The sequence below is a fragment of the Telopea speciosissima genome, chromosome 1 (genome assembly GCF_018873765.1).
Source record: "Telopea speciosissima isolate NSW1024214 ecotype Mountain lineage chromosome 1, Tspe_v1, whole genome shotgun sequence".
Lineage (NCBI taxonomy): Eukaryota > Viridiplantae > Streptophyta > Magnoliopsida > Proteales > Proteaceae > Telopea > Telopea speciosissima.
Genome location: NC_057916.1, coordinates 49144831 through 49169892, shown reverse-complemented (window position 1 = coordinate 49169892; position 25062 = coordinate 49144831). Strand labels below are relative to the sequence as shown.

General features: G+C 44.2%; 1 protein-coding gene across 1 annotated transcript; it reads right to left on the bottom strand.

Annotated features, from left to right (window-relative positions):
- Positions 1-18508: 18508 nt before the first annotated feature.
- LOC122650631 lies at positions 18509-19222 on the bottom strand. The gene is made up of 2 exons (XM_043844032.1): positions 19178-19222; positions 18509-19081 (listed from the first exon to the last, which is right to left on the bottom strand). The coding sequence occupies exons 1-2, from the start codon at positions 19220-19222 to the stop codon at positions 18509-18511; spliced, it is 618 nt and encodes a 205-aa protein (XP_043699967.1).
- Positions 19223-25062: the final 5840 nt, after the last annotated feature.

Genomic DNA, 25062 nt, shown 5'->3' with positions numbered 1-25062 from the left:
TACACTAAATATGCAAGTGTACACATTATTCTTCTTACATTCATCAAGAATCACATTGTCTTTTGAATCCTTGATCTCACATTTAGAGGCATTAAAATTTACATAATATCCAATATTGCATAGTTGACTTACACTAAGTAAATTGTACTTAAGGTTATCAACTAGATTGATGTTAGAAATCACTGTACCTCCAAACTTGATTGATCCATTTTTGATGATTCTACCTTTGCTGTTGTCTCCAAAGGATACCCATCCTCCTTTTTGCTTCTTGAGCTCGGAGAACAACTTTGGGTTGAAAGTCATATGTTTTGAGCAGCCACTATCAATGTGCCATTCCATGTTGTTCTACAAAATAAGAGATATTCAATAAAATTTTAGTCCCCATTGAGAGTTGGGTCCATAATTGTTAGTATCATACATTCCTCTTGGTTTCCAAACCATTTAGTTACCATTTTCCTTTTGGTTCTTATACCAATTTATGTATGATTGAGGTTTCCAAAGTCTTTGGCCTTGAAGTGCTTTATAGGGTTCTTGGTTCTTAGGTGGTCTTTGTACTTTTGGTGGGGTTCTAGTTGAGCTTTGCCTATTAGGATAACTTCTCCTATTTTGACCATTATAGGGTCTTTTAGGATGAAAGAAAGATTGATGCATGTGACGACATTCCCAAATGGTATGTCCTTTCTTGTTGTAATTATTACAAACAATCACTTGAGGAATATTTGAGGTCTTCCTATTGAGATTGGTGTTCTTAGATTGAGAACTTTTCTTTCTAATGTAGCATTCCTCAATACAGTGTCCTCTCTTTTTGTAATAGTTGCAATACTTATTCTTCTTTACCTTCTTACTTGCTATTTTACTTGAACTTGCCTCTTTGGTTTGATTTGAACTCTTGTTCACATCATAGCCTACCCCTTCTTTGTTGATAGGTGTTTTGGAGGCATTTCCAAGTAGAATATCAAGTGTTTTTTTATCATTTGTGAATGACCCTAGGGCTTTATATAATTTCTCTTCTTCTTCTTCTAAGTTGTTCACTTGAGAAGTTAGGAATGTGTTTTGGTCTTTAAGAGTGTTGATCTCATTCAAGAGATTATTTTTTGTGGTTGCTAGTTCCAAACTATTTTGATAGAGATCTTCAAAAACCTCTTCTAGCTCCAAAAAATCTTTATCTTTATGAGATGGAGAAGTGGGGGTTACCTCATTTTGAGATTCTTCGTCTTCAGTAGCCATGAGTGTGAGATTGGTTTGTTCTTCTTCATCTTAAGATACTTCATCTTCTTCTTCTTCGCTTGAATCAAGAGTGTGTTGACTTGACTTTTGTAGGCCTTTTTGTACTTCTTCATTTTGGGATAATCTCCTCTCTAAACTTTGCCTCAATTTAGTCCTCCAGCTCTTCTTCATCGTCATTTATTTCATAAGATTTGAAAGCCACAACTTTCTTCTTTGGCCCCTTAGGCTCATCTTCCTTGAGTCAAGTTTAAGCTCCATTTAATGAGTTTGTAGAGATCCCAAAAGTTCATCTAAGCTTACCTTGTCTATGTCTTTGGACTCTTTGATTGTCATAGTCTTGGGTCTCCATTCTTTTGAAAGAGATCTCAATATCTTTCGGACATTTTCTCCATTAGAATAAACTTTTCCTAAACCCTTCAGCTTGTTCATAATATTAATAAAACGAGTAAACATTGCATAGATATCTTCATCATTTTTATTTTAAACAATTCATACATGTTTACAAGCATATCGATTTTAGATTGTTTGACTTGGATGTATCTTCATCGGTAGCAACTAACTTGTCAAACATCTCCTCTGCGGAGTCACACATGCAAGTTCTATTGTACTCCTTTTCTCCTAGAGCACATTGAATATAGCTTATAGCTACAAAATTGAGTTGCATCTTTTCTTTTTCAGCAGGGGTCCATTCTTCTTTATGCTTATCTATGGTATTTGGTCCATTTTCGATGACTTCCCAGGAATGCATCGATATTGTTGGCACAAACGAAGTTCTTGAAGTGATTCTTTCAATAGAAAAATCCTTCACCTTCAAAGAAGGGTGGTCGGGTAATATTGTATCCTTCAACCTTATGATTGACAGAGGATCCCATGGTCTTTACTCTTAGTTGGATTCAAAACAATCACGATCTTGAGCTCCTGCTTTGATACCCAATGTAAATTCACCTAGAGGGGGGTGAATAGGTGAAGCTAGTTGAAATAGTGCGGAAATAAAATAATTGATAAAACAAAGCAAATAAATTACGAAAGTAACACAATCGTTTTATAGTGGTTCAGCCAATTATGCCTACGTCCACTCCTCTCACTAAAAAAAATCTTGAGAATGAGCAAGAGAACTCGTACAACTCTTGATTAGGAGCAAGATGACTCACACCACCAACTACTCTTGATTGACGAGTAAGAGGACTCAACACATTTAACTACTCTTGATTTCGAGCAAGAGGACTCACAACATATAATAAAGAGAACTTTACGAAGTAAGGATTACCTCAACCTTAGTGAATGTGTAGCTAACTTCCACTTTGAAGCTTCAATGCTAAGTGAATATAATTAGCTAAAGAGGGAAGTGAACTTGAATGCTTTGATGAATGAATGCTTCAACACTTTGAATGTTCAAGTTCGAATGCCTTTGCGATACTTTTGATTAGTCTTAATTGATTGTAATTAGTCCAAATGAGCTTAAATATTTATAGGCAAAGGTGCTCAAAGCATCTAAGGTTTATTGCCATTTTAGGATATAATTCTGTCCTAATTCGGTATGCCATTTTCCAATTCGGTATGCCGGATCATGGAATCTATCCGTTGTCAAACGGCTAATTCCCAATAGACATATTACAATTCAGTATGCTGGATTTGATTTGGTATGCCGGATTCTCAATTCGGTATGCCGGATCAGATGTAGCACATTTCGGTTGCTCTTTATGAGCAAACCCTAAGATTGCAAACAAACAGGTCAAGATGGATTCGGCATGCTAGATTAGGATTCGGTATGCCGGATCAACTGATTTTGTTGAAAATGGCTAAGTCCTTGTTTGGATAAGTGTGGGGCCATTAGCTTAGGTTAGGTCCATGTAAAAACACCTCCTAGGGCCACTCTACATGTATGCATGCATAAGTGTGTGCATTACAAATGGACTTAAACTTTAACTACATCTTAATACAAAAAACATTGAACACATGCTTATAAAAACTCTTATATTTGAGATGCTTGATCATGGTCTTTGAACATAATCCTTCTCTCAGTCTTTTTCTTCACACCATACTTTGATACTTTGTCTAGGTTCAATAATGTTGTGAAAGCTCCCCCTTACTTGATGCTTATTTCTTTTAAGGTCTCTATACAGTAAAGCACAAGTTAGTTCAACTAACTTATTTGTTATCATCAAAACCATATAAGGTGATGTGTGGATTTTACCCCAACACCCACCTCTCTAGATGGTGATCACCTTACTCCCTATTGTTCTTTTATTTTGTATCATGTTATATCTCATGCATGCATCTTCAAATGATCCCTATCCCTATTCCTATATTTTCAGGCATATGTGTTAAATTACCGTCTTTATTTACATGTATTTCATCGTATTATCATGCTTAACTTAGAGTCAATTATATTTAGATTCCTTTACTTTTACATTTTGATATACTAACCCTTGCCTTGCAGCCAAACCTCCAGCTATGTGCTTCTTGATATCTCATGTATCTTATTTTTGCATGATTTTACCCGTATTTACATTCTATCAAAGCATGTCATTTGTTCCATAATGCTTAGTAATAGAAAGATCGGCAAGTCCAGGCGGACTGAGGTACCTAATAGCTTTCCCGGAACGTAACTTGACCTATACCTAGACCAACAGACCATTTCTCCCCAAAAGGGCATTTTATGAGAGTCATTACATTACAATCTTGGGTCCTAGACCCTCCTCTAGGTGGCGACTCCAACATTCAATTCACCTCTCTCTTCTCCCCCCAAAGAGGGATGAGGTGGAGGACACCTGGTGATCCCCCGTCATGTCATTGTCCTCACAGTGGCGACTCCACTGGGGACAACTTTTACTTGTTAAAATAGGTCAGACTTTTGATGTGCTTGGTATATATGTTGAACTGTTATAACATGCTTTTTGTTTTATTGTGTGCTTTTGGATGCTAACTTTGGTGGGCTAACTTTGCATCATATTTGCATACACTATCACACACCGTTAGTCATCCAACTACTGCAAAATTCAACCCCATTACTCACACCTCGTAGCATAACCCTAGGCCCAGTATGTAGGTATATGGTTTACCCTTAGTGAAACTATAACTCTTAACACCGTAACGTTTGGTATATTAAACAGGCTTGCACCGCCATACCTTTTGATCATCTTACTTGTAGGAGTGGTGAGAGGTATATAGGAGCACCTTGCTAAGGGAACCCTTTTTTGGTCCTATTATCCTCTAAACCAGCATGCATCAAGTAGGGATCTAGAGCCCAACACTTAGGTCATAACACACTAACTGTAATTGCGACCTTTGACATTCGGGCCAACTTAGAACTTGATCAACCTAGCGCCCACACTTGCTAACCCTTGTTTAGGATTGGCATACTTGTTGTGAATTTGTTTGCACATTATGTTACATATCATACCTCCATTAGGGTGACATACTAGGAGTACGAGGTTCGCCGTAGAACCAGCTCTTTCCTAACTCCTCTTTTCTTTAGTCAGATCGTGACCCTACTTTACTAGGAACCATTACTTTGAGACGACAAGATACTAGTTCTATAGTTAGTTGGACCAGAGTTGTAAGAAGACTAGTTCGCCTTTCCAATTCCCTCGAGCCAGAAATGCCTAACGAAACCATCTGAGCTGACTTTGAAGAACTCAAGACCCAGATGCAACAGTTGATGGGCCCTAGTGACAAAGCTATTAACTAGTATCCCAGCTTCGACCAATCCAGACCGAAATTGTACTCGACTTCACGAAAGTTCCTCATAAAACCCCAATTTAGCCTTAGAAGATGAGGTCATCATTTCTGGATCACAGCCCACTGTGGACTCGATCTAAACCTGACTCTTGAAACAAAATGTCAAGAAACTAGATGCTTATGTCGTTAATCGGTCAAAAATAAAACCCTAAATTCATCTCGTAAGTAGCAAGTAAGGCGTCGATCTACGAGGAACCGGAAGGCTAAATTACTAAGATGCTTAGATGAAAGTGATGAAAATTAAAGTGCAATAAATATGATTTTATACTACGAATGAAAGAAATGAATCTTAGCTAACAATGATATGCAAATACGAGAGTAGACTATCTTTAGGGTTTGAATCCCCAATGGGTTGTTATTCAATTTGGTTGCATGCTTCAGTTTATTATAACCACAGGCCTAATAACACCACAGAATGTAGGGTTCCTCCTAGGTATCTGATAGGTCAAGAGACCACTCTCCGCGAGGATGAGCTAACTAGTACGTGAGGTATGAGCTTGCCACGAGCGATCTCAATAGGTGCGAGACTAGATAATTGAGATACACGCTAAGCGTAACCTGAGGGCACAACTCGTTACCATGTCAGCGTTCACCACGGCGAGCACAGGCCGAAACGGCCTAGCCCCAGCCAGTAGGAGGACCGACCTCCATACTTCGTGTAAATAACACAAAACTTGCCATGAGCCAACATGGCCTGAGATTCTCACTCACGTTGCGCCTAATCAAGCGCATGGGAAGTTGGGGATAATCACTATCCCCCGTATCACTCCTGAACATTCTCACTCCACTCCAGGAATCCAGCTTGCCAATTAGGGCATGATTCTGCCCATTACCCACCTTAAGTAAGGGAGGTAACACCCATTACAATCATCTGAATTCATCTTTGATTATCTGTTGCTCAGAGCTCTAACTTAACCATCGGAGTGAGATCACCGACGATGCCCGGTACTCTCTGCTAATCTCTCCTTACAGCCACAGCACACTCCGTCGAGTTTCTTAACATAATAGATTGGTGCCGTCTATGGGAACGACAATTGCAAGCCTCTAAAACCTCTACCAGTCAATCAACCAAGGATTATGGTAGGTGAATAGAACGTGGTTCCCAACACTGAAGTTTGACAGGCTATGGAAAACCCGACCGCACGTCGAGTGGCGAGAAGCACCTGTGGTGGAGGACAGGCCGAAAAGCAAACCCTACGGCGAATGGCTGCTGTGTCAACCAAATCCTAGTTACTGGTGGCTATAGCAGGCGTGGCGGGGTCCCAACCATCGACAACAAGAGTGGTTGGACCTAGCACTGTTCCTGAAGAGGGGCATACCAGCCGGGGCCCAAGGGCGTTACTGCCCCCACCTTCATTCCTGGAGGGATTTATCCCTATGACCATGGATCCAAATGCGCTGGCCTCTATGGGTCAGATCCAGGACCTGCAGCAACAAGTCCTCCTTTAGAATGAGTTCCTCAAGGAGGTAGTCAAACAGCTGCAGACCTTGAGAGTAGCCAACCTGACATCCACCGGGGCAGCAGTCTTGCCTCCAACATCGATCCTGCCCCCAACGCCAATACTCCCCAGGCCTACATAGGAGAACCAGAGGCCTGCAAGAGATGAAGCGCAAGCAACTGGGAGCAGGGGGTCCTCACACCCTTCCAGGAGGAACTTACCCCTGCTATCGATCGTTCGAACCGAAAACCTGCCCATGAGGAATAACTCTTCTCCTGCTGCAGAGCAGTCAGTGTCCACCAATCGGAGATCCCATGAAAGAACGGAGTGAAGTCGCTCTAAGGCCTCTAACACTCATACTGAATAAATCAGCCAGCAGAGATCACCCAGGCATGACCTATGGGATGAGCTGAATGCGCGCTGTGCACACGCTGAACCTGTCACCAATTAGGTCGCTGAGACTGAGCTTGATCGTAAGTTCAGGGAGATAAACACCAAGTTGGAGGCCCTAGAAAAAGGTAACGCCCCTGAGAAGAGTTTCAGGCCCGGCCAACATCCTTTCATGGCCAAAATCATGAGGGTTGAACTCCCCTGAGGTTTTAAACCTCCCACCTTTGAGGCATATGATGGGAAGGGCGACCCCAACGACCACATTAGCTACTTCAACGCCATGATGATGGTGTATGGCAGATCGGATGTCGTGTCATGCCGCTTTTTCCCAACCTCCTTAAAGGGACCAGCAACACTCTGGTTTGCTAAATTGAAGCCCAACTTCATTAAAAGCTTCACCGAGTTGGCCAAGGCATTTGTGAGCCGCTTCTAGAGTAGCGTCAAGTAAAAGAAGACTACTGCCAATGTGTTGGAGGTAAAGCAGCAACCTGATGAGTCCATTAGAGACTACATCATGTGCTTTAATGGCGAGGCCCTTGAGATCAAGGACCTGGACGATGCTATGGCGTTCAACGCCCTGCACAATGGGGTGACCAACTACGATTTGGTGAAGTCGCTCACCCTTGAACCAATCACCACCATGCCTCAGTTGCTGGATCGGTGCTACCAGTACGCCAACATGTTTGCTATCATGCAGGCACGAAAGATAGCAGATCCCAAGGCACCATAGAAGAAAAGAGCGATCGAGAAGGATGAGAAGAAGAAAGACACCAAGAGGGCGAGGTCAGATCGGAACTCAGATTGAGACCAGAGCCCAGACTATACACCCCTTAACACAAGTAGGACAAAGATCCTGATGGAGGTGTACGATCGAGGTTTGCTGCAATGGCCCAAGCCAATGTTCTCTAGGCCTGAGGACAGAAATAAGAAAAAATACTGTAAGTTCCACAGGGACGTCAGCCACGACACTAAGGACTGCAAACAACTAAAGAGAGAAATCGTGGACATGATACAAAAGGGCCATTTGAGGCACTATGTCAAGGCAGATGGAAAGGATAACTTCTGAGGTCGCGAAACCATGAGGAGCGACCCTAGGAGAAATGACAAAGTCAGAGGAGGAGATGATCGAGATCGCCAAGAAGAACGGCGAGATGATCGTAGGGAGGCCAGGAGGAATGATGATGAGACCAACACCTCCACTGCACCGACCATCCTCACCATCCTGGGAGGGCCAGGGCAAGAGTCGTCACGCAGGGCCAAGGCGAAGGCACGGTTCTTGGCAATAGCCGAGATGCCCGAGAAGAAAGTGTGGACCGAGCCTGTGATTACATTCTCAGATGGGGACATGGAGGGGCTAAGCTGGCCACACGACGATACTGTCGTGGTTCAGGCAGTTATAGCCAATCGGCCCGTGCATAGAATCTTGGTGAACACAGGAACCCCGATTGATATGCTGTCATATAATGCCTATCTACAATTCAAGTTCAAGCTAGGCACGCTGAAACCCAAGGCTGCACCATTATAAGGGTTCTCAGGAGTGCCGGCCCCAATCGAGGGGTCGGTGAAACTCCAGATGATAGTGGGGACCGCCCCCTATCAAAAAACCATAAAGGTAAACTTAATGGTGGTTCGGGTCGCGACTGCCTACAACGCCATCCATGGTAGGCCAAGTTTGAATGAACTAGACGCTGTGGTCTCCACCAAACACCTCAAACTCAAGTTCTCGACTCCCAATGGCATAGGGGAATGTCGAACAGAGCAGAAAAAGGCTCGAGAGTGCCATGCTGCTTTCTTGAAATAGATTAAGGGCAACTGCAGGGGAATGGCCTATACCGTAGATGTCAATAACAATCGTGAAGGTGACCAGCGCTACCAGTAGCGAGCCGGTTGAAGAGCTCATCGAGGTCATCATCGATGACCAAGACCCCATGAGGATAGTGAAAATCGAATCTCTACTGAAGGAGGAAGAGGCAAGAGAGCTCACCTTGTTCCTCTGAAAGAATAATGATGTGTTTTTCTGGTCAGCGGCTGATATGCCAGGCATCCCTCGCCACATCGCAGAGCACACCCTGCATGTGGACCCCGCCAGAAAACCAGTATAACAGAAGAGAAGGACCTTCACCCCAGAGTGATAAGCCGTGATGAAGGAAGAGATAGAAAAGTTAAAAGCCTCTGGCTTCATCAAGGAGGAGCAATTCCCAACCTAGTTAGCCAACGTGGTGATGGTACCAAAGCCGAACGGGAAATAGAGGATGTGTGTGGACTACACCGACCTCAATAAGGCGTGCCCCAAGGACGAGTACCCGTTGCCAAGAATAGACCTTCTGATAGACGCGACTGTCGAGCACAAGAGGCTAAGTTTCATAGACGCATACTCAGGATATAACCAGATCCTGATGAAAGAAGGGGACGAGAAATACACCGCGTTCCGCTCAGACCAGGAGAATTTTTGCTACCTGGTAATGCCTTTCGGCTTGAAGAATGCAGGAGCGACCTACCAGAGAATGGTGAACAAACTGTTTAAATCCTAGATTGGCAGTAATATGAAGGTGTACGTGGACGATATGTTGGTAAAAAGCATATGAGCCGAAGACCATCTGGCAGACTTGAACGAGGTGTTACCGATACTAGAAGCCCACCAAATGAAGCTGAACCCAGCCAAGTGCACCTTCGGGGTAAGCTCTAGGAAGTTCTTGGGATAAATGGTGTCCTAGAGAGGAATTGAGGACAACCTAACAAAGATAAGGGCCATCCAAGAGATGAGCCCACCCAAGACAGTTCGCGAAGTGCAGAGATTGAACGGGAGAATAGCGGCACTAGCAAGGTTCGTGTCACTATCTGGAGATAAGTGCCTACCATTCTTCAAGACCCTGAAGAACTTGAAGGATGTCAAGGGCTTTACATGGACCGAAGACTGTCAGAAGGCCTTCAAAGATTTGAAAACGTATCTGGCCAATCCACCCCTATTGGCGAGACCTATCCCAAAAGGAGAACTGCTAGTGTACTTAGCAACGTCGCCAGTTGCGGTGAGTGCGACCTTGGTGAGAGAAGAAGATGGAATACAGAAGCCAGTGTACTACATCAGCCATGTGCTGCTAGATGCAAAAACCCGCTATCCCCAGATTGAGAAGCTCGTGTTCGCTCTTGTGATAGTAGCAAGAAAGCTAAGGCCATACTTCTAGGCCTATCCGATATCAGTAATGATCGATCAACCACTGAAGAAGGTGCTCCACAAGCTAGATGTGTCCGGAAGATTGATCACGTGGGAAATGGAGCTGAGCGAGTACCAGATCAAGTACAAGCCCAGGGCGGCCATAAAGGGCCAAGCCTTGGCTGATTTCTTGGTCGAGTGTACTCAAGGCGAGAACGTGCCAGACCAAGAGTACCACATGGAAGAAGAGACTGATCTGGAACCATCCTGGACTATGTTCATGGATGGGTCATACAACTCAGAAGGCTGTGGAGCGGCCTTCATCCTGATAAGTCCTGAAGGCTACAAAATTCAATTCACGTTGCGCTTCAGATTCCCAGCATCTAATAACGAGGCAGAGTATGAGGCATTAATAGCTGGTCATAGGACGGCCAAAGCCATCCAAATCAAGAGATTGGCGATTCGAGCCGACTCACAGCTGGTAGTGAATCAGATGAACGAGGACTATGAGGCGAAAGATGAACACATGGCGGTATACCTGGCCATGGCCAAAGCACTAGTCAGCTCATTCGAAGCATTCGAGATGCAAAGTGTACCAAGGAACGAGAATGAAAAGGTAGACGCACTCTCAAGCTTATCAATGGAGGCACTGGCTCAGTTGGATGGTCAGTGTATGTCGAAGATTTATCTGAGCCCTCTCACCAAGTCAAAGAGGTTGCTCCCATCGAAGTGGAGCCAAGCTGGATGGACCCCATTGTTGCATATTTGAGGGATAACGTCCTCCCTGAAGACAGGATCGAGGCAAGTAAGGTTCGAGGTCGCACTGCATGATACACCTTGGTGGAGGGGGAGCTGTATAAGAGATCGGTATCCGCTCCATTGTTGAAGTGCCTGACGCCCACTCACGCCTTAAACACCCTGATAGAAGGACACCGGGGGATATGTGGTAGCCACATAGGAGGGCGTCATCTGGCTTACAAGGTGTTAAGATCAGGCTTCTACTAGCCAAACATGCAAAAGGACACCATCCAGTATGTGAAGAGGTGTGAGCAGTGCCAGAAATTTGCATCCATCCCACGCCTGCCTGCCACAAAGCTGGCCTCAATACTCAGCCCCATCCCATTCTCTATGTGGGGGATGGACATCTTGGGCAACTTCATCCTAGCCTCCGGAGGAAGGAAATACCTCGTTGTTGCGGTGGACTACTTCACCAAATGGGTAGAGGCAGAACCGCTAGCCACAATCACGCGGCAACAGATGGAGAAATTTTTCAGAGATAAGGTCATTTACCGGTTTGGGCTACCTAAGGTATTGGTGACAGACAATGGGCTCCAATTCAATAACCTGTAGTTCAGGGCATTCTGTGCCCAATACGGTATAGAGTTAAGAACGACATCAGTAGCCTACCAGCAGGCAAATGGCCAAGCTGAAGTGACCAATTGCACCCTGTTAGTGGGGATAAAGAAAAGATTGACGGAGGCAAAAGCAAGATGGGTAGATGAATTGCCAAGCGTTCTATGGTCGTATCGAACCAGAGTTCGAACGCCCACGGGGGAGAGCCCATTTCGGCTAGCATAGGGACTGAAGCCTTGGCCCTAGTACAAGTACTAGCAGGCTCGTTAAGGAGCCTCAACTTCAACAAAAGAACGTACCAGGACAGCCTCAGAGCAAACCTGGACTTCCTCGATGAAGTAAGAGAAGACGCCCTAATGAGAAACGTAGCCTATCAACAAAGGATAGCTTGCTACTACAACTCTAAAGTCAAGGAAAGGACGTTCAGGGCTGGAGATTTGGTACTGCGTAAGGTGAGCACCTCCCAGCCTCAATAGCAAGGGCAATTGGATGCGAATTGGGAAGCACCTTATGTGGTCTCTAAGCAGATAAGGCCAGGCACATATCATTTGAAGACCCCGAGGGGCAACAAGATACCGCGACCCTGGAATTCAGAGAACCTGAAAAATTTTACTAGTAAGTCTGCTATAAAAAGTTGTTCGCGATTAAAGAAACCTCAGTTCGTGCTCATGTTTTTGTGTTTACTTAAAGTAATTATTCTAAAAGACCAACCCAAAAGGGTTGGCATGAAAGACCAGCCCATAGAGCTGGCACGAAAGACCAACCCCAAGGGTTGGCACAAAAGACCACTCCTTAGGATTGGCGTAAAGGACCAGCCTCTGAGGACGACCTCGGGACTTAGCACAAATTAGTAATGCTGGCAAAACCTCAAGCTCGCGTCCTAAGGGAATTTAAAAAGGAGAAAGAACGTGCTCCAACACTTGAAGAAAATAATATTTTTTCATTGGTGAAAGTTTAGTATTTACATTTCAAAAAAAAAAAAAAACCTAGAGAGAGAAAAGAGAAAGAGGGCAGTATAAAAAGAAAGAGAAAAAGGAAAACTACAACATCTTCAGTTGCTGGCTGGGGGAGGATCAGAAGCAACAGGTGCGTCGATCGAGGCTGGAAGAGGAGGATCTAAGATAGTGGTCGCATTAGTGGGGGCTGGGTCAAGGATAGGAGGATCTACTGGAGCAGGGAGCTCGCCCTCAGCGGTAAGGTCTTCTGGCATAGGAGAGGCCAGCAAGTCTGGAATCGCGGGCGTAGGTGGAACATAATACTTGGAGCCCGAGAAGTCATAGCTCGGGGTACCCTCGAGAACAAAGCGAACAATGTAGTTCATGCCGCCCCTGTAGCCCACGTGCACCTGCTTCTTCACGAAGGCATGCAGCTCCTTCGAGACCTTGAACTCCTCGATGGCCTTCTGGACAGCCTCCTCAATGAGCTTTGGCTGCTGGGCCTCTAGGGCAAGCAAGTCCTTTTGAATGGTCCCAATCTTCCTCCTCTCAAGGTTCAGCTCTTGCTCCAGCTCCCCCTGACGATCTTTCAGGGCCTTGACCGTGTCCACATGATCCTTGGCCGCAGTCTCCAACTTGAAAATCTTGGTCGCAGCGCTCATGACTTGCTCCTCCATGACCTTCTTTTTCTTCTTCTCATCCTCGCACGCCGCAGCCAAGCTCTCCATCCGATGGCGGATCTCACTCACCCCGCAGGTGACCCAGAAAGATAACGCAATGTTAGAAAATGCCTCAAATATAAAAAGAAGAAAAATAAGGTAGCGAGGACCGAGGCTTACCCTAGCAAAGTCCAGTGCAAACGAGTCTACCAGCTCTACGTCAAAGAGGGCATGGACAGCGGCTAGATCCTAAGGGGGGCCGTGGTCCATCAACTCCTTGGCCAGCCCCGGGTGCGTGAAACCCGAGTCGCCCTCGTAGACTTCCTACTAGTAGCTGAGGTGCCTTCTCCCCTTCAGAGGGGCCTGACCAGAGCCGCCATCAGCACCCCCTGTGTGGTGTCCTGGGGGGCTTTCTCCGAAGTGCCCTCCCCTAAAGCGGCCTTCTTGGGGGGCGCTTCGAGGTCTACCACCTCGTCACGGGTTTTCTCATCATGGGCCCTCTTCTCCTTGGAAGGGACCTTCGGCGACAGGGTCTTTGTGACCACCTCCTTACCCTTCAGAGGGGGTGCCACCTTCTCCTTCGATGGGGCTGCAGACAAGCCCCCAATAGATATGCCCGCTGCAGAAGAGCGGGTTTGCCTCTTAGAGTGCTTCTCCAAGGCCTTCTTCTTATCCTCTATCGCGGTGGAGCGGAGCTCGTCGAGATCAAACTGAAAGTTCACTGAAAAGAAAACAAGCAAAGAAAATAGAAGTCAGAAACTCAGCCCGTGAATACATGGTATAAGGAAAAGAATCGAGAAGAAAAGAGACTCACCCCGAGCTGAGCTCAGCCCATGCTGGACCAACAGAGCCTCATTCGTTAGCTCGCACACGTCGAAGGCTGCGCCCTGAACTCACAAGTTGAGAGACTGCTAGTCGTACTAGCTCAGCATGGGGACCGCATACACAGCCTTCAGCCAGACCCGCTCCCATTCAGCTTTGAAGGGGTCTTCGGGAATGGTCGCTTAGAAGAAGCGATCCTTCCACTTCTTCGCAGATTGGGGCATGTGGCATATGAAGCGCAAATCCTTCAATGACCCCCTCCTGCCATGAAGGGCCAAGTAAAATCACTCGTCTGAGGTCGGCTTCAGTTGAAAAAGTAAACAAAAATGGCCCAGGAAGGCCTGTGGTTGAGCTGGGCGAAGAATAGGTAGAAGCCAATAAGCTGCTTCCAAGAATTCGCCACCAGTTGGCTTGGGGAGATGGTGTAATGGAGAAGGACGTCCACCATGACCCGGATGATAGGAAAGCGGAGGCCGCATTGGAGAGCGACCTCGTATAGGCACATGGTGCCTGGGCGTGGGGTGTTTGCCCTCTCCTCCTTAATTGGAACGAAGGTGACCATGTTATTGGGGATCCTATACTAGACCCTCAAAGCTGCCAAAGAGCGCTCGGTCAGAGTGCTCTCCCAGGCATCTACTTTTGTGGCCTCAACTTTGGGCTCTTCCTCTTCATCTTGAGCTCCACCGCCTTCAGCAGTTTGCTCTTCCAGGCCCTCGGCTGGGGTCAGGGTGCCCTCATGGGAGGAGGTAGAAGAAGGCTGGGCCAAACGGCCAATCTGAGCTACAAATTTCTTGGACCCAAAGAGTGCAAATCGCTCCTCCTGGGTCCTTTTAGAATTGACTTCGGGGTCAGAACCCCCACTCATCCCAGAGACTTTACCAGAGACCCTATTGGGCTCTGATCGAGAAGAAGCAGAAGACATGGTTATAGAAATCTTATTGGCTAGAAAGTTTGCGAGAAGAAGGACAGAGTTCGTGACTGAGGGACGACGCTTGACCAAAGCAAACAGCACGAGCACATCGAAGCAAAAACTATTGCAGGTACTGGCAGGTAATCAGAAGAAATGCCTGGGCACCTGAGAACAGCAACGGAGAAGGAGAAGAAGCAGAGAGGGCAAGAGAATTCAAATTTGCAAAGTTTCAGTAAGGGTTGCAGTAGGACGGGAAGCCCCAATTTATAGGCTGAGGAAGGAAGAGGAAGCGTCCAGATCCAACGGTCAGGGGTAGAACCCATCGTAGGGTCAGGGGCGATGGACGTTGGGCTTACCCAAGGTGTAACAAAGGCTCCAGCCACATGTCTGACTGCCAATGGGCATCCTGGCATGACAAAGATTGAGCGGTCATAGACCCAGCCTAGACCCCTTAATGCCAACGGCCACGTGGCAAGTAACGGGTGGAACGTCAAGCGTCGCCTAGGTAAAATGGCGAGAGTTGGGATCGAGGCGCCATTATGGCCAAAGCCATGCATCAGCCAGCGAGTGGAATGTCAAGTCATCCCCAGCTGGCAAAATGTCACCCTTGCACACGCAAAGGCAGAAGCCAGAGAATTCAAATCGATTCAACTCCCATGAGCGAGAACGCCCAAGGGAGTGGGGGGCTCATGATAGGTCACGAGACCACTCTCCGCGAGGACGAGCTAAGTCATACTTGAGGTATGAGCTTGCCATAACCGACCTCAACAGGTGCGAGACTACATAAGCGAGATACGCACTGAGAATAACCTGAGGGCGCAACTCATTCCCATGTCAGGGTTCGCCACAACGCACCCAGGTCATAACGGCCTAGCCCCAACCAATAGGAGGAGCGACCTCCATACTTCGTGTAAATAACACAACACTTGCCATGAGCCAATATGGCCCGAGATTCTCGCCCATGTTGCGGGTAATCAGGCGCGTGGGAAGTTGTGGATAATTATTATCCCCCGTATCACTCCTGAACGTCTCACTACACTCTGGGAATCCAGCTTGCCAATTAGGGCACGATTCTGCCCATCACCCACCTTAAGTAAGGGAGGTAACACCCATTACGATCATCTGAATTCATCTTTGATTATTTGTTGCTCAGAGTTCTAACTTAAGCATTGGAGTGAGATCACTGGCAACGCTCGGTACTCTATGCTAATCTCTCCTTGCAGGCACATCACGCTTCGACGAGTTTCTTGAAGCAATAGTATGGACTATCTTGACGAGTACTATCGTCCTTTGCTACAGGGCTTGGTATGCTTAGTTCGTTCAGTTGTAATCCATCATCGGTACAACCACATAAGAACAAAATACTATTGGTTGAATTGAATCATAGAAATAAAATTCCTCAATTAAATACAATAATTAAAATAATCCAAATAGAGATGGGGTCTCAACATCAAGCAATTAAGAATGCAAACCATAATTTTAAATAACTACTACCATTGGTTCATCTACACCTAAAGAGAGAAAATACTTAGCCACTCATGGCACTAAGAGATAGGGGCAGCAGCGGTGATCTTCCATGGAACGCAATATCCAGGTGATGATGACGATTAGAGAGCAATGGTGTGGAGATCGAACTGCAACCAGCTGTCACTTCGAATTTGTTCAACAACCCAAAAGAAAAACAGCCAAGAACCAGAAGCCAAAACAAAAGAGAGAGAGAGAGAACCAGTCCCCCTTCTCATGTTTCTACCAACATATATAGAGGAGGAGTACCAATTCGATGGAGAGGAGAGGGCGTATGTGGGTTTTGGAGATATGGGACAGAGATAACGTGGAGGAGTTTAAAAGGAATGGGAGAGAGATATTAGGGGGGAGATAGGAAAGAGAATTTTAATAGAGTTGGGGAAGCCGTGGGAGAGAGATATGGTGGGATTTTAGGGGAGAATAGGATGTAGAGCCGTGGGGAGATGGGACACAGATGTGGGCAGCATGTGAGAGAAGAGGGATTTTAGGAAAGAGGGAAGAAATAGGAGAGAGAAAATAGAATTGAGAGAAGTAGGAGAGATGGGAATCCTAGAAGGGTGATATGGAAGAGAGAGAGATAGAAGGAGAGAGAATTTAACCTAACTTCTAAATTTGATCAAAATCATCTTTTTGAAAATATCTCTCCATCCTAGCCTCGGATGGAGCCAATCCGAGAATTAAAGTTGCTCCAATTAATATTCTGGACGATATGAGCCCAATATCGGATATCTTCTGAAAATTTTCTAATTTGTTGAAATTATGATTATGCCCTTAAGACCAAATTCAGTGGAGCTAGGTGGGGACCACCCCCGAACTCGAAAATACAAGAGCTAGGTGGGGACCACCCCTGAACTCAAAAATACAAGAGGTCTTCATTGGACCGGGCTTGTGTAGCACTGAACTCCTCTAATTTGATTTTTCTCAATTTAGCCTCTAAAAGTGCACTTGTCATCCAATATTTCCAATATGCCAAAAATACCCATGTACCCTAAAAATATAGAAAAGTACCCCAATAGTTCCATTCTAAGCACATAAAAATGCATAATTGAATTGGATAATTTCACACATAAATGTGCTCATCAAATACCCCCACACTTAGATTTTGCTAGTCCTCAAGCAAAAAGAAAATAAAGAAAACAAAAACCCTAACTCACTTTCGTAGGAATCACAGTTGCACTTAGCATGTGCAACAAGCCTTTAAACCCCTAGATTACCCCTAGTGGACGATTTTGTCTCGTGAGTGTTTGCAGAGAATATACACACAAAATTTATTATTGCAAGTTTAAATTTTGACGATGGGTAAGAAGCACACACCAAACCCGAAACTAAGATGTTCTACTTAAGATCAAGAAGACAAAGGTACCCCCACACTTAAGCTCTTATTACCCAATATTGAGTCTAGCAACAGGTACGCATCTTAATTAGGGCATCTCCTCATATCTTCCAAACACCACCTCACTTAAGGTAAGACCACTCATGATGTCGAGGGAACCAAGGACTTAGGCTTCGGAGCATTTTTGACCATACAATTACACCAAGGCAATGACATTTCTTTCTTTCTCTTCTCTTTTTTTTTTCAACTCTGAACTCCATTGTTACTCCACTACTGTTCCTTAAATGCCATGCAGGGTCACTACACAAGACATCGGAGTTACTTGGTAGCTTTGCTTCTTACACATATCTACAAGGATAGTGATGCTAGAGTTCTTTTTCAGAAATTTTATCCCCAAGGAGTGTCGATCAAGTCGCCTCACTTCCTGAGGTGGAGTGCCCTATCTAGCTCCAAGGAATTCAACTCTTACTTTTATTATCTTCTTCCTTTATTTATTTTTTTTATGTCATGCCAAAACTCGGTCTTAGCTACTAACCAAAAGCTCAAGGAGTCACAAGACAGATAGGCGGTCCGTCCATTCAGACAAGATGGGGCTCTAATTGTTTGAGTCAAATCCCACCTCAAGATACACACTAGCTACCGTCCTCTCAACAGGGTTTTCATTACTTCAGATTAGGGTTCCTAAGTCTCTCTCTCCCGCGTTTCGCATCAAAGTAACAGAAAGACATATAAAACTTACCAAAAGCCAAAAAATAACAATCTACCAATTGGTCTCACACCCCCCCCCCCCCCCACACTTAAAATATGAAGTGTCCTCAATGCATGCAGAAGAATAAAAATAGGGATAAGGGAAGGAGTGTACCAAAAATCAGCAATATACGGTAGAACAGTGCATCCAGCCATCAGTAGTAGCTACCTAAAAAAAACACAAACAACCACAAGAAAATAAAAGAACTAAAGGAAAATAGTGGGTTGCCTCCCACAGAGCACTGAGTTTAGAGTCTTCAGTCAGACTCAGAATGACTCATGGAGAGTCAAGGATCACATCATGCAACTCCAATGACTCAATAAGTTGGCCATCAGGAAGGCCATCCACATATGGCTTCAGTCGTTGGCCATTGACCTTAAAGGTATGCCTAGTCTGAGGGTTACGAACCTCCATAGGACCATGGGGGGAAACATCAACTACCACAAAAGGGCCATCCCATCGAGATCTAAGCTTTCCAGGGAATAAGCGCAACTTGGAGTTGAACAACAACACTCGCTGGTTGGGCCCAAAGGACTTTCGGACTATATGTTTATCATGAAAAGCTTTAGTCCGGTCCTTATAGAGTTTCGAATTGTCATAAGCATCGTTGCACAATTCATCCAATTCAGATAACTGGAGACAACGAGTGGAGCCAGCTTCGGACATGTCAAAATTAAATGTCTTGATAGCCCAAAATGCCCGATGCTCTAACTCAACTGGGAGATGACAGGCTTTACCAAAAACTAATCGATATGGAGACATACCAATAGGAGTCTTATAAGCTGTCTGATAAGCCCATAAAGCGTCATCTAGGTGAGTGAACCAATCCTTACGATCAGGTCTAACTGTCTTCTCCAAGATTCACTTGATCTAATGATTAAAAACCTCCACTTGGCCAGATGTCTGTGGATGATAGGGGTAGCAACCTTATAAGTGATGGAGTACCTTCTCAACAAGGCTCCAACCCTTCAATCCTGAAATAGGTCCCATCGTCACGAATGATAACCCTAGGGAAACCAAAGCTGCTAAAAATGTGACTCTGAATAAAGGACATAACTATCTTATGGTCATTGGTCTTGGTGGCTTTATCCTTGACCCATTTGGAAACATAATCGACTGCCACTAGGATGTACTCATGACCAAACGAAGTAGGAAATGGGCCCATAATATCAATCCCCCAAACATCAAAATTCTCAATGACCAGATTAGGATTGAGGGGCATCATGTCTCGTCGGGAAAGATTACCAATCTGTTGGCATCTAACGCAAGTTTTACAAAAAACATGCGCATCTCAAAACAAAGTGGGCCAATAGAAGCCACTCTATAGCACCTTGGCTGCAGTCTTGTTACCACTAAAGTCTCCCCCACAGGCGAGAGTATGACAGAAAGATAAAATACTCTGGAACTCACTCTCAGGGACACAACGTCTAATGACCTGATCCGAATAGTATCGGAATAACTCAGGATCCTCCCAATAGTAGTACTTAAGCAATGAGAAGATGTGATCCTTAACTGATGTACCCCAATCAGAAGGTATCCTCCCACTCATAAAGTAGTTCACAATGTGGGCATACCAAGGAGCCAGTTTAGACGATACAATAAATAATTGCTCATTGGGAAAGGTTTCTCGAACCAACTCAAAAGTGGAAGGATCAAGGGGAATACGAGATAAATGGTCTGCTACAACATTTTCTGACCTTTTCTTATCTCAAATTTCTAGGTCAAACTCTTGAAGGAGGAGAATCCATCGGATGAGCCCCGGCTTAGCATCACGCTTGGATAGGAGATGCCGAAGAACTGCGTAATCCAAATAGGCAATCACCTTCAAGACCAAAAGATATGATCTAAACTTATCAAGGGCAAAAACTACTGCTAGTAATTCCTTCTCCGTAGTGGTGTAATTTATCTGAGCATTAGAGAGGGTTTTACTAGCATAGTAAATCACAACAGGCTTCCCATCAACCCTTTGGCCTAAAACAGCACCAACAACATAGTCGGATGTGTCACACATGATCTCAAAGGGGAGAGACCAATCAGGTGACCTCATAATGGGTGCTTTAGATAATGAATCACGAAGGGTGTGGAAAGCATGGAGGCATTTATCATCAAACATAAAAGGGCCATCCTTTGCAAGCAGACTACACAAGGGCCTAGAAATCAAGCTAAAGTCTTTAATAAAATGCCTATAGAAGCCGGCATGGCCCAAGAAGGAACGGACCTGCCAAACAGAAGTGGGAGGGGGTAACTTAGCAATCAAATCAACCTTGGCCAGGTCAACCTCAATGCCTCGTGCAAAAATAATGTGGCCAAGGACAATATCCTTTTGAACCATGAAATGACTCTTCTCCCAACTAAGAATGAGGTTGGCCTCCACACACCATTTAAGAACCTGAGATAACCGGTGGAGGCACTCATCGAAAGATGACCCAAAGACAGAGAAGTCATCCATAAAAACCTCTAAAGATTGGCCAACCATGTCAGAAAAGATGGCCATCATGCACCTTTGAAAGGTGGCCGAAGCATTGCATAACCCGAAGGGCATGCATTTGAATGCAAATGTACCAAAGGGGTAAGTGAAGGTTGTTTTCTCTTGGTCACTAGGATAGATAGGGGCTTGATTGTATCCCAAATAACCATCAAGAAAACAAAAGTAGCTCTGCCCAACCAATTTCTCTAAAATTTGATCAATGAAGGGTAAAGGAAAGTGGTCTTTGCGGGTGACCTTGTTCAGCTTCCAATAACCAATACAAACACGCCAACCCATAATGGTACGAGTGGGGACAAAATCACCTTGGTCGTTGGGAACAACCATGATGCCGAACTTCTTAGGGACAATATGAGTGGGGCTGACCCATTGACTATCCAAGATAGGGTATATGATGCTAGCATCAAGCCACTTTACTACTTCGTTCTTCACTACTTCCCTCATATTAGGATTCAAACAACGTTATGGATCCCTAAAGGGTTTTGCTCCATCCTCACAATAAATCCTATGCATACAAACTGAAGAGTCAATACCCTTAAGATCAGCCAAGGACCAACCAATAACAGCCTTGTAGTCAGAAAGAACTTCCAATAGTTGAGCTTCTTGCCTGGACGAAAGATCGAATGAGATAATAACAGGCAAGGTCTCTCCTTTTCCTAAAAATGCATACTTAAGGGTGGAAGGGAGAGATTTAAGCTCCAACTTTGGAGGGGACATTAGAGAAGAAGGTTGGGGAGATGTAGCCAAAGGGGGAAGAGGCTCAAACTTAACTGTCCAAGGTGGCCATTCTGAAGAGGGTGAGGAATCTAGCAAAGTATTCACCTCTTCAGTATATGCCTCAGACTTATCTCCAAACATTACATAGTACTGCAAAGAGTCATCAATAAACATTTGAGAAGTGAGATCAGCCACAACTTCATCTAATAAATCCAATGCAAAGCACTCTTCCTCTCGAATGGAACCTAAGGATGCATTGAATATGTTAAGCGTAATCTTTTTATTCCCAAAAGAGATGTCCATGGCACCTGATCTATAATTTATGCAAGCATTTGTAGTAGCTAAGAAGGGTCGCCCTAAAATGATAGGGGGAAACTTGGTTGTGGTGGCTGTATCCATATCCAAGACAAAGAAGTCCACAGGAAAGTATAATTCTTCCACCTTCACTAAAACATCCTCTAACAAACCACGAGGTGTCTTGACTGAATGATCAGCCAACTGAAGGATGACCCAGTGGGTTTCAAATCTCCTCAACCAAATCTGTCATAGACTGAACTAGGTAAAATATTCACACTAGCCCCTAAATCAAGTAGTGCCCTACTTATGGAGAGATCTCCAATGATGTAGGAAATAAGAGGCGCACCTAGATCCTTAAGCTTAGGGGGTAGGTGGCTGGAAATTATAGAACTAAGCTATTTAGTCAAATGGACAGTCTTAGGGATTTGAGTTCTCAACTTACGCTTTTGGATACAGAGGTCTTTCAAAAATTTAGCGTAAGCAGGAACTTGTTTGATAGCATCTAAAAGGGGGAGATTGATGCGAACTTGATGGAACAAGTGTATCATCTCTTGCATCTTTTCACCCTTTTTATCCTGAAGAGGAGAGGATGGTGTCTAAAGGGCTTGGGAAAAAGGGACCTTTGGAATGTAAGAATCAGGTGATGGTCCCTCCACAATACGAATTTGCAACCCCTTCCTTGGGAAATAATGAGTGATTTCCACAGGTGGTGTTTTAATAATGGACTCATGTGTTTCTACACGACCTTTGGAATTCTCTAGGGTTGACTCAGTTTCTGCTTGATTTTGAAAATTAGTGGGCAACGTCCCATTAGTAGTTAAGGGTGCATTAGGTTTTTCCACCCTTTTACCACTCCTCAAGATTGTGATCGATTGGACCTGTTCTTTCCCCGAACTCATTTGACTATTTGGGTTACCTATTGGCTGACTCAGCAATTAGCCAGCCTCCCTCTTATTTATAGCATTGGCTAGCTGACCCAATTGGTTCTCTAGCTTATTAATGGACTGAGTATGTGAGTGTAGCAGCTGTGTGTTCTGCTCGAGTCCACTTAATGCTTTTAGCACCTTTTCCTCAAAGGGTTGATTATGTTGGGGTTGAGGATATGGTAGTTGTCCACCCCTATAGGCATTGGTTTGAACATTAAATGGTGGCCTATATGGTGGGTTTGAAGGATTATTAAGCACTAAGTTCTTCTATGAAAAGTTTGGGTGGTGTTGCCATCCTGGGTTATAAGTGTTGGAAAAATGATCATTACCCGGTGTAGGGAAACTTTGAGCCACTTGTATCTGTTCCTAAACAAACTCAGGGTATTGTGCAGCCAAAAGACGGTCCATCACATAGTGACTACGTTTAGCATAAAGCACACAGGCTTTAGTCTGATTGGGTGGAGGGAAATTTATTGGGAAAGGGGACATAGGATGCTGGCCTATAGACATCAAATAGTACAATTTCTTAAATAGCATGTCAACCTTAGCAGTCATTTCTATAGTTGGATTGATGTCATAGAGACCACCCTTCTTTGGCTGCCCTGTATGTGGAATCTCAGTTCGAGAGGCTGAAGTGTGATGTTGGGAATTCTCACTAAGAGTTTCAAAAAGATCCCACGCTTCGGTCTCATTCTTATGCATAAATGTTCCTCCACAAGAGGAGTCTACCATTTGCCTATATCGGTCATGGAGACCATCATAAAAACACTGGGCTAACTATCATTTTTGGACAGCATGGTGGGGCACTTCCGAAGTAATTTCTTAAGTCTTTCCCACGCTTCATGAAATTGTTCGCCCTCTAATTGGGAGAAACTAGTAATGGCTTGCCTAAGGCTATTAGTTCGACCAATGAGGAAGAATTTTTTTAGAAATTCTTGCTGCATCCCCACCCATGTAGAAATCCTAACCAAATTTGGGGAATGAAGCCAGTGTTTGGCTTTGTCCTTTAAGGAAAATGGGAACAGAAGCAACTTTAAGGCATCTTCAAAGAGGTTTTGGATTTTGACTATAGAGCATACCTCTACGAACTCATCAAGATGTTTGTAAGGTTCCTCATTAGCAAGTCCTTAATAGGATGGTAACATCTGTATGATGCTGGACTTGATCTCATATTGAGTGGCCTGAATGGCAGGCAACCGAATACAAGACACAGGGGTATAGGCAGTTGGAGTGAAGTGCTCACTCAGTGGCCTTCTTGGCTGGTTTTCGTCACCCATTTTATTATTATAATCCTTATCCTTAGGTCTAGCCACAAATCGCTCTATTTCTAGGTCGAGGGAAGTCAAGTTGGGGTACAAAGAAGGCCGACCATGCATAAAACACAACACAGGTTGAACGTGCTAATTAAACAAAAATTAAAACTAGTAAATTAAAACGTGATAACTAATAAAAAAACACTTAATAAAAATAAAAATCAGAACTTAAAAAGTAAAAAAAAAAATAGCTAATTTAAAACTGACGAAATTACTGACCTGGTGTTGGCGGTTGCGCAATTCCATGTGCTGCCTCTCGATGAACGGTTACACATATGATCTGAAGGGGCTAGGGAAATTAAAATTAAACTGAAACACCCAATCTAATGCTAGAATTAAAAAAAATACATAAAATAACCCTAATTACATAAAGTCTAGGAATTAAAAGTAAACCAAATGGACAGCTTGTCCTTACTCGATCTACTCGGCTTCTTGCACAAACAAAGAGAACGTTAGGTATACTAAAATTAACCTAATAAAGAGATTAAAAATAAAAATAAAAAATCTGAAATTATAAAATGATAACTAAAACAAAGTAACACAAAACAACTCAATCAATCTTAGCAACCGTGCTTTGGTTCCCCGGCAACAGCGCCAAAATTTAATCGTGTCGTTAACCGTTCAAAAATAAAACCCTAAATTAATCTAGAAAGTAGCAAGTAAGGGGTCGATCCACGGGGAACTGGAAGGCTAAATTACTAAGATGCTTAGATAAAAGTGATGAAAATTAAAGTGCATTAAATCTGATTTTATACTCTGAACGAAAGAAATGAAATCTAAGCTAACAACGATATGCAAATACGGGAGTAGACTATCTTTAGGGTTTGAATCCCCAATGGGTTGTTATTCAATTCGGTTGCATGCTTTGGTTTATTATAACCATAGGCCTAATAACACCACAGAATGTAAGGTTCCTCCTAGGTATGGATTATCTTGGCAAGTACTATCGTTCTTTGCCACAGGGCTTGGTACGCTTAGTTCGTTCAGCTATAATCCATCATCGGTACAACCACATAAGAACAAAATACTATTGCCTAAATGAAAAAAATATTGAATCACAGAAACAAAATTCCTCAACTAAATACATCAATT

Coding starts and splice junctions, on each gene's coding strand:
- LOC122650631 (XM_043844032.1), bottom strand. CDS start 19,222: ATGGGACCTATTTCAGGATTGAAGGGTTGGAGCCTTGTTGAGAAG. Junction 19,082..19,177: donor GTTGGAGCCTTGTTGAGAAG/GTACTCCATCAC, acceptor ATCTTGGAGAAG/ACAGTTAGACCTGATCGTAA.